Genomic DNA, 10,679 nt, shown 5'->3' with positions numbered 1-10,679 from the left:
AGTGAGAGAGACAGACACCCGCCAGCCACCTTATGCAACTAGTGCATGTTAGTCGGTGGAACCGGTCTCACGTAAGCGTACGTGTAAGGTTGGTCCGGGCCGCTTCATCCCACAATACCGCTGAAGCAAGAAAGGACTAGTAACGGCAAGAAAGTTGACAAATCTACGCCCACAACAAATTGTGTTCTACTCGCGCAAGAAGAACTACGCATAGACCTAGCTCATGATGCCACTGTTGGGGAACGTTGCAGAAAACAAAAAATTTCCTACTCGTTTCACCAAGATCATCTAGGAGTTCATCTAGCAACGAGTGATTAGATGCATCTACATACCTTTGTAGATCGCGCACGGAAGCGTTCAAAAGAACGGTGATGATGTAGTCGTACTCGACGTGATCCAAATCACCGATGACCAGCGCCGAACGGACGGCACCTCCGCGTTCAACACACGTACGGGATGGGAGACGTCTCCTCCTTCTTGATCCAGCAAGGGGGAAGGAGAGGTTGATGAAGATCCAACAGCACGACGGCGTGGTGGTGGATGCAGGGCGTCACAGCAGCAAGGCTTCGCCGAGACTACGAGGGAGAGACGTAACGGGGGGAGATGGAGGCGCCAGGGGTTGGTGTGAAATCCCTCCTCTCCCCCCCACTATATATAGGGGTGCCAGGGGGGGCGCCGGCCCTAGTAGATGAGATCTACTAGGGGGGGCGGCGGCCAAGGGGAGGTTTCCCTCCCCCCCAAGGCACCTAGGGGTGCCTTCCACCACATGGACTCTTCCATGGTGGAAACCCTAGGCGCATGGGCCTATAGGGGCTGGTGCCCTTGGCCCATCTAGGCCAAGGCGCACCCCCTATAGCCCATGTGGCCCCCCAGGACAGGTGGCCCCACCCGGTGGACCCTCGGGACCCTTCCGGTGGTCCCGGTACAATACCGATAACCCCGAAACTTGTCCCGATGCCCAAAATAGCACTTCCTATATATAATTCTTTACCTCCGGACCATTCCGGAACTCCTTGTGACGTCCGGGATCTCATCCGGGACTCCGAACAACATTCGGGTTTCTGCATAAACATATCTTCATAACCCTAGCGTCACCGAACCTTAAGTGTGTAGACCCTACGGGTTCGGGAGACAAGCAGACATGACCGAGAAGACTCTCCGGTCAATAACCAACAGCGGGATCTGGATACCCATGTTGGCTCCCACATGCTCCACGATGATCTCATCGGATGAACCACGATGTCGAGGATTCAATCAATCCCGTACGCTATTCCCTTTGTCTATCGATATGTTACTTGCCCGAGATTCGATCGTCGGTATCTCAATACCTTGTTCAATCTCGTTACCGGCAAGTCACTTTACTCGTACCGTAATGCATGATCCCATGACCAGACACTTGGTCACTCTGAGCTCATTATGATGATGCATTACCGAGTGGGCCCAGTGATACCTCTCCGTCATACGGAGTGACAAATCCCAGTCTTGATCCATGTCACCCAACAGACACTTTCGGAGATACCCGTAGTCTACCTTTATAGTCACCCAGTTACGTTGTGACGTTTGGCATACCCAAAGCACTCCTACGGCATCCGGGAGTTACACGATCTCATGGTCTAAGGAAAAGATACTTTGACATTGGAAAACTCTAGCAAACGAACTATACGATCTTGTGCTATGTTTAGGATTGGGTCTTGTCCATCACATCATTCTCCCAATGATGTGATCTCGTTATCAATGACATCCAGTGTCCATAGTCAGGAAACCATGACTATCTGTTGATCAACGAGCTAGTCAACTAGAGGCTCACTAGGGACATGTTGGTGTCTGTTATTCACACATGTATTATGATTTCCGGATAACACAATTATAGCATGAATAAAGACAATTATCATGAACAAGGAAATATAATAATAATGCTTTTATTATTGCCTCTAGGGCATATTTCCAACATCTTCATTCATGGAGAGAGCCATCAGAACATGCCTACACTTCCAACATACATTTTCTGAGAGAGAACCACCTACACTTGTGTTGAGGTCAAGATATTCCGTTCCTACCATATGAATCTTGATCTCTAGCCTTCCCCAAGTTGCTTTTCACTCAAATCTTCTTTCCACCAAATCCAAATCCTGTGAGAGAGAGTTGAGTGTTGGGGAGACTATCATTTGAAGCACAAGAGCAAGGAGTTCATCATCAACACACCATTTGTTACTTCTTGGAGAGTGGTGTCTCATAGATTGGCTAGGTGTCACTTGGGAGCCTCCAACAAGATTGTTGAGTTGAACCAAGGAGTTTGTAAGGGCAAGGAGATCGCCTACTTCGTAAAGATCTACCCTAGTTAGGCAAGTCCTTCGTGGGCGACGGCCATGGTGGGATAGACAAGGTTGCTTCTTCGTGGACCCTTCGTGGGTGGAGCCCTTCATGGACTCACGCAGCCGTTACTCTTCGTGGGTTGAAGTCTCCATCAACGTGGATGTACGATAGCACCACCTATCGGAACCACGACAAAAGCATTCATGTCTTCAATTGCATTTGCACACTCCAATCTCATCCCTTTACATTCTTGCAAGTTGTATGCTTTACTTTCCGCTGCTCATATACTCTTTGCATGCTTGCTTGTTATGTATTGTGAATGTTAAAACTTGTGCCAAAACTCCACTTAAACTTAAAGAAATTAAAAACTGCAACTTTTCTCACTTAGTGTCTAATCACCCCCCTCTACACACCTCTTCTCAATCCTTTCACCTTCTTTTGTGTGTTCATCTCCCTTGTTCTATCCTTCAATTGTGTGTGTGTGTGTGTGAGAGAGAGAGAGAGATGATTAAAGATCTTTTGAGGCTTTCCACAAGACTTCTCCCATGTCCTCAAGAATAAAAGTAACTACTCACAAATCATATTCATGTTCAAGATTAGAGGGGTATTGAATATACTTAAGGATCTGAACATACAATCTTCCACCAAATAAACCAAGTAGCATCAACTACGAGATGTAATCAACACTACTAGCAACCCACGGTACCAATCTAAGGTTTTGGGACAGAGATTGAATACAAGAGATGAACTAGGGTGGGAGATGAGATGGTGCTAGTGAAGATGTTGACGAAGATTGGTCCTCCCAAGATGAGAGGATCATTGGTGATGTCGATGGCTTCGATATCCCCCTCCCGGAGGGAAGTATCCCCTGCGGAATTGCTCCACGGGAGAGCAAAAGTACTCCTGCCCAGGTTCTGCCTCGAAACAGCGGCGATTCATCCCAAAAGTCTTCTTCTGATTTTATTTCTAGGGCAAATAGTATCATGTAGGAGAAGATAGGCCCCAGAGGCCTGCTGGTGGGGCCATGAGCTCACCGGGCGCGCCGTAGGGGGGCGCCCCCTGAGCTCGTCGCTCTTTGGTGGCCCCCTGCTGGTATTTTTTCTGCCAGTATTTTTTATATGTTCCAAAATAATTCTCCGTAAATTTTTAGGTCATTTGGAGTTGTGGAGAATATCTATCTCTGCTGTAGCTTTTTCAGGTCCAGAATTCCAGCTGCCGGCAATCTCCCTCTTCATATGAAACTTGCGAAATAAGAGAGAAAAGGCATTAGGATTGCATCATAAAGTGAAATAATAACCCAAATCATAATAAATAATTGTAGGAAAACATGATGCAAAATGGACGTATAAGGCCCCGCCGCAATCAACGAGCCTGGAGCTGCTACTGTGCGTCTTAATGTCGAACACCTTGAGTCATAGCCCAAAGTGGGGCTCCACGCGAAGGAAAGCCTCACATACGGTGATAAAGGAGGTGATGTGAAGGATGGAGTTCAGGGCGAGGTGTTGGAAATCCAGTCCATAGAAGAATAAAAGACCTCAGACAAAGTGGTGAAGAGGAAATACGAGGCCTCGAAGGAAATGAGAGATGAAAACCACTCGCTCCCCCTCGCGAGGAGTGGGGATAGCAGAGGTCGAGCGAACGACGTCCCTTGGATGGGAGAACGGAACTTCGCCGTGGGCGAGATGTACCCGTCCGCCTGAAGCTCTACTATGGTGCCTTCGGTGATGATGTATTGAATCCATTGTCCCCTTGTGTTGGCGTTTCGAGCTCTAGAGCAACGATGTCGTCTCCCTCTCCGGCCATTGATGATGGAGGAGAAGGTTGGGAAGAAGTGGGATCGAAAATGGATCTCGGGGCGCTGGAGCTGAAGGGAAGCTAGGGAGCAATGCGGCGGAGGGATGGAGGAGTGAAGGGAGCTAATGTGCCCTTTTCCATTTTATAGGTCAGTAAAAGGCCAAGAGTTACCCCCACGCCGCAATAAAATCGCCGGTTCCCGATGCGTCATGCAGTATATGCGCGCAAGGATTAAGGCGCTCTTGTTTGATGTCACTGCTAAAAATTTGGAGCACGATCTCAGTATTGATGGGACGTGCCAATAAGAACTGCCTCGGTCCATGATACAGCTAGCATTAACTAATGATGGCTTGATTCGGCCGCCCGCGGTGGCGTTTCGGTTTTGAGCCACAAAGGGCAGCCAAAGGTCAACAGCCGAATCAAGCCATCATCAGTTAATGCCAGCCGTATCATGGACCGAGGCAGTTCTTATTCACGGCGAGCCTTCGCGATTAAGTAAAAGAGAGAGTGCTTCGGCTGAAGATATGCCGAGAAAAAGGGTCTATTGAACAGATATCTCGTGTTGTTTAACTAGCCACGAGAACACATGCATGGTCATGATCATGGAAGTCAAGAAGACCTCAGAGCCGAATATGACTTCGGAATCAGAAGCCAACATGGAGGATGGAACTTGCCTACGAAGCTGAAGATTCAAGCTCACAATGTTACCTCGGAGAAGAAATCCAATATCCTCGACTTTAAGACAAATTCGGGGACTATTGTTGGTATCCCGAATTAGGGGGTGTTTGCCACGTCGGTCTGCCGGTTATGGGCCAGGCTGAGGACCCACCAAGGACCAATGAATGGGCCTTGTTGGCCCTGACCCTCGGCGAAAACAAGACAAAGATCTCCTCGAGGCTTGGTGTGCACTTGGAGCGTATTTTGAATAGTTGGCATGCTATCCCTACCTTGTAACCGACCATGTGTAAACCCTAGGTACCCCCGTCGTCTATATAAGCCGTGGGGTTTAGTCCGTAGAGGCATCCATATTCGCAAGGTTTAGAGTTTAAACAAACTCATACAATCTCGAGGTAGATCAATTTGTACGAGGTATTTAACTATGTCGCCGTCGGGTGGATCAAACTCATACAAACTCGAGGTAGATGAATCTGTACGAGGTAGATCTCGAGGTAGATCAATCTGTACGAGGTATTTAAATACCTCGAGTTTGATCTACCTCATACAAACTCATACAATATCAAGGTAGATCAAACTCATACAAGCCCTCGGGTGGAAACTCATACAGACTCATACATATCTCGAGGTAGATCAATCTGTCCGTAGAGGCATCTAACTATGTCTGAATTCCTGTAATCCGGTATTTGAATCCGCGTCCGTTCTCAACATATCGTCCCTTTTTTTGCTGATGTGGCCCTCGAATAAACACGTGGACGCCTTCAAAAATCATAAAGAATAAACACGACGACGACGATGCGATCACGTTCCAATCACCGTAAAAAAACCACAGGAGCCTTCGAGAACAAGCAGTGGCAGAATAAAAGCTAAAAGAGAGAGAGAGAGAGAGAGAGAGAGAGAGAGAGAGAGGCCGCGTGCCCTTTTCTTCCACGCCTCCTCCCAACCCAAAGCGCCGATTTTTCTTCCTCTCTTCTTCTTTCTTCCCTGGCGCATGCTCCCCTCCACCTCCAACCTCCAACCAAACCCTAGATCCTAGCCCCCGACCCGATCGATCGGTTTCGATGGTCGTGCTCGGCCGGCGCCTCTGGATCGATGCCACCCAATATAACTTGCAGTATACAGTTCCAAATTCATCGATTTCATATTCAGTTGACTTAACTATAATTTTTATACTAATCTTTTATCCATTTATGATCAATTATCTCGGTTAAGACCTGACTATACTTTTTTTCTTTCACGGTTTTTATAACTAATCGCATACTAGTGTCACTAAATACTAACATAGTGTTGTGTGTTAAAGAATATGTATGTGTATATATAATTACAAACACAATGGTTCCAAATTGAAATCATATACAACAAATGTTATTCTAGTGTCTTTCATTGACTTTAGTTTGAGACATTTCCTACAAACCCTTTTGTTTAGTTCCATCTCACTTAGATATAAGACAAATAGTAAAGATAAAATGGATTTTTGTGTGGAAAATTATGTATCAGGAGATGTCTTATAATGCATTCAAATGTCATGGTATCCATATTAGTATTTTTTGAACAATAGTTGGTAGAGAGTTTTAAAGTGTACATGTCTCTCAAATATCTTTACAAATGCTCTAGATTTTGTTGTTACTAAGAAATGGTAGGGAAGGCCCCACATATTTTCTTTATATTTAAAAAGAGAACAACAAAATTTACAAATCATAATGGCAGATAATTTTGATGGTGTCGCTGCACTAGTGGTATACTTGACTCAAAATTCCATTGACCACCTAGAAATCTCCTTCTCCATCATTCTGTCTCGCCACTGGCTTTCACAACTTCTCATTGCTTGGGAAGCGGGCGGCCGTTTGTCGTGGCGTGTGGTCGGAGGGCCGTCGATATCTTCCTGGCCAAAGCGGTACATTTAACCTATAGGTCTCTGGCCAACTCGACCCTAATACCAACTAGGTGATTCATCTGATTTTGTCTATTATCGGGATAGGAATGTGCGACAATTTGTTTCTTCCATTGTAATGCACGTGCATGTTTGCTAGTATATAAAATAGCTAGATGCACACCTGAAAGTAGGAAGCACGTTCAAAAAATATACGAAGAGATGATAGAGTTACTATCCAGTTCTACCCCATGGGGTCCCAAAATAATACACGTGCCTGCAATACATAGGCCCCCAAGTTCCAATCAACCAAGTGGTGAGACGTGGTGAAGAAAACTTCGTCGGAAATAGTGTTCTGGGTATGCATCTTCGAGTAAGTTACTCCTTCATGCACGAACGAGCTCCTTGTTTTCTATACCTCGGAATATTTGGATTCCTAAGAGGCCTTATAGACATCCCAGTACCGCCCAATTCCAAAAACTTTTAGGAAAGTTATTTTTCATACTTTTTTTTAGAAAAGGAGGATGACCGGCCACCTTATTGATTATTCTTGAGGACCTTACAAAGTATTACAACAATGAGCCTGAATCCACCATCTTGACAATACATGCCGCTACTTCTATCCAAAATGATGAAGGGGTGCTAGCTAGGCCACTACCCAAACCACTCACCTAAGCCTAACATCAAAAAACCGGAAACCGAAACATATTCGGAAGCCCCAGCCGAGCCACATACCGGGTCTGGGGCACAATCCGGTCAGACGCACTCGTGTGTCGTCGCCGCCATCTTCCACAGATCAGTCTTCAGATCATATTGATGCTTCTACCTTGTCTGGCCACTCTGCCATCGACGTCACCATGACGCCAGACAGCAACCTCCTCCTGCGCGAGTCCATCTCCGCGCATCGGGCGGCGAGCCTCCACAGCGCCATGCCGCCGATCTTCGCCGCCATCAATGAGTGAGATGAAGTACCGCTCCACCACGGCATGTACAAGGTGAGGAAGTGCGAGGTCCCCATCGGAGACACGGCCGGAAGAGAAGCACCGCAACCCCGAGACACTGCCCGAAGCTGCGACCGTTCAAATATTGAACAAGTCTTGTTCTACTAAAAACGTTTGGTACTTCTGTGATAGTTGATTTTCCCCGTGTAACAGTCAACTTTCTCTTTTTTATGAATATGCCCCCACACTCCTTGAGTGGGTGGACGCCTTGAGACAATTTCCAAAGCATAAAATTGAGAATTTGCAGGTAAAGCTCGCCTTTTTTTCTTGAACTCATTCGTTTGTGCTAAATCTCTCTTGTTCTATCCTTTGCGCGTGCGAGAGAATCTTATGGATTCTTGAGAAGTTAAGACAATCGATTGAAGATCTTTCGATGATTTCATCCAAGTGACTTTTCTTTGCTTATTACTCTTGGAGGGTGTGTGTGCCTCCTAGATGGTTAGGAGCCACTTGTGAGCCTTCAAGGTGCAAAGAAATCAAGAGTTTGTACAATACCCAATGATTGTCTTCTACTTGTTCACGAAGCTTCACGTCTTCAATCGTTTTTCCTGACCTAGCCGCCAGGAGCGGCGACCAGGCAGGCGACCAACCTACTACCGATCTTCACCGGCGAGATCGTTGGTCCCCTCTCCCTCCGTCTGCTGCTCCGGCGGCGGGAGGGAGGGGGGACCCCGTTCCTCCGCTTTGTAGTTAGGTTTTGGTTTTGTATGTCGTGATGCATCGTTGGGATGGTGGGTGCGGCGTCCGGACGAATAAATCTGTCTCAGCTCCACTCCCACGCCAGCGGTGTCCTTCATGGCGGCGTCTCGGAGTTGATGGCATCGTGTGTTTGGCGATCCTTCAGATCGGCGAAGTTAGGGTTCATGGATGGTGTCGACGAGGCGGTGGTGGCGACTCCATCAGATGTGTCTCTCCTTCTGCTTTGTCCATGTTGCTGTGGCGTTGTCTCCGACGTCATGGTGGAGCAGGGAGGTTTTGTCGTCTGGGAGTACGCGCAGACGGCGGCCTGCGCAGTTGACAGCTGGAAGATGGTGCATCCTGTGATGGGTGTGTGGTTGGAGGGTGACAGCTCTGGTTTTCTCCTCCGACGTTGTAGTCGTGCGGGGATGTCAGGTCTGGAGTTCGATGGCGTGTCCGGGGACACGTTGCCCCGGTCTGATTCTTTCAACGGCAATGGTTTTGCTTTTGGCAAACTACTTTGGAGGTCCGTAAAGCTGCAGATCAGCGATGGAGCCGCGTCGAGCTCGGGTGAAGAGGTGATTTGTCTTCTCTCTCTTGGTGGTCGCTTCGCTGATGCCGAAGGAGAGGAACATGCGCTGGTTTTTTGTGTAGGATTATCCTATCCTTTCAGTATTGTAATGTCGGTGATTACGTGTCTTGTAATCGGATCTTTATTTTATGAATGAGAAACGTATTACCTCGCAAAAAAAGCTTCACGTCTTCTTTTTCTTTTTCTACTATATGGAAGCCTCACGTGTTCTGGTTGTATTTCAACACTGTTTTTTCTTCGAACCTAAGAAAAAATCTCTTCGCCCCCCACGCGGGGCCCTCCCGAGGCGACACGGGCGGCGGCGACTCCACACGCCACTCCAGCGCTCCCCTTCCATTCTCCTTCTATCTCACCGTCGCCGATGGTCTCCGATGGGCAAAGCCCAAGCGGAGCCGGTGACGGCGGGGCCCCTTCTCCTCGCTGGCAGGCGCTCGTGAGGCTTTCATATAGTAGAAAAAAGAAAAAGAAGACGTGAAGCTTCGTGAACAAGTAGAATACGATTTACTCGGCCCCTTTTCTTCCACGCCTCCTCCGTCCTCGTTCCTCACCAAAGCCTAGACTAGAATCCCCACACCCCACGAGCGATCGACCCAGATCCCAGCCCCGCCGACCGCCCCAAAGCCCTAGATCGACTGATCGAACGCCCGCTGGACCCGATGAGCTCGTCGTCGCTGCCCTCGGCGGCGGAGGAGGTGCTGACGGCGCCGGGCTTCCGCTTCATATGAGACAAGACATGTGCTTGTTAGTGATTTATTTGGATTATTGTAGTGCCACTTAGTGCTTTATGATGTGTTCTTCATGTGTTCTTAGTGCTTTTGAATTTAACCAACGAAGACCGACTGCGGCGGGAACAAAAATTTAAATCTCGGGAAACACGAGCACACTACATTGTGGAACGGAGGGGGTAATATCTGCTCAGTGTTTATATTTGTATCACATATAAAAGGACACACAGATAAAACAACTCAGTCCTCATCCAAATCGAAGACAGTATCACGTTCCAATCAAACCAAACCGTACTAGCAAAACGCACGAGAGCCTTCCAGAACAACAAGCACCAGACGTAAATTTTCATCATAAAAAAAAGAGAAAAAAAAGGGGGGAGAGGACGCGTCCCCTTTTCTTCCACGCCTCCTCCCCACCCAAGAACCCGACTTTTCTTCCTTTCTTCTTTCCTCCCTGCCTCCTCGCGCTCCCCTCCACCTCCAACCAACCCAAACCAAACCCTAGATCGATCCTAAGCCCCCGACGCCCGAATTCCCCGCTAGATCGATCACTGGATCCCATGGCCGGCTCGCCCCCGCCGGCGGAGGAGGTGCCGATGGCGCCGGGCTTCCGCTTCCACCCGACGGACGAGGAGCTCGTCTCCTACTACCTGCTCCGCCGCGTCCTCGGCCGCCGCCTCCGGATCGACGCCATCGCCGAGGTCGACCTCTACCGGCTCGAGCCCTGGGACCTGCCGCCGCTCTCGCGCATCCGCAGCCGCGACGCGCAGTGGTACTTCTTCGCGCGCCTCGACCGCAAGGTGGCCGGCGCCGGCGCCGGCGGCCGCGGGGGCCCCGGGAACCGCACCAACCGCGCCACCCCGCGCGGCTACTGGAAGACCACCGGCAAGGACCGCGAGGTGTTCCACCGCGGCCGCGCCGTCGGCATGAAGAAGACCCTCGTCTTCCACGCCGGCCGCGCCCCCAAGGGCGACCGCACCAACTGGGTCATGCACGAGTACCGCCTCCTCGACAACGACGGGCCCCAGGTG

At 48.9% G+C, this 10,679-nt stretch overlaps 1 protein-coding gene across 1 annotated transcript in view; it reads left to right on the top strand.

The window, feature by feature from the left end:
* Nucleotides 1–10,058: 10,058 nt before the first annotated feature.
* The window catches only part of LOC119318626 (NAC domain-containing protein 78-like), a 4,577-nt gene continuing 3,956 nt past the window's right edge, over nucleotides 10,059–10,679 (top strand). Inside the window, exon 1 of the mRNA XM_037593205.1 lies at nucleotides 10,059–10,676. Within this exon, the coding sequence (XP_037449102.1) occupies nucleotides 10,209–10,676 (468 nt within the window). The 5' untranslated portion in view covers nucleotides 10,059–10,208. The remainder of the gene's footprint in view (nucleotides 10,677–10,679) is intronic.

This window comes from Triticum dicoccoides, chromosome 6A, assembly GCF_002162155.2.
Source record: "Triticum dicoccoides isolate Atlit2015 ecotype Zavitan chromosome 6A, WEW_v2.0, whole genome shotgun sequence".
Taxonomy (NCBI): Eukaryota; Viridiplantae; Streptophyta; class Magnoliopsida; order Poales; family Poaceae; genus Triticum; species Triticum dicoccoides.
This window is presented reverse-complemented; position numbering and strand designations above follow the sequence as displayed.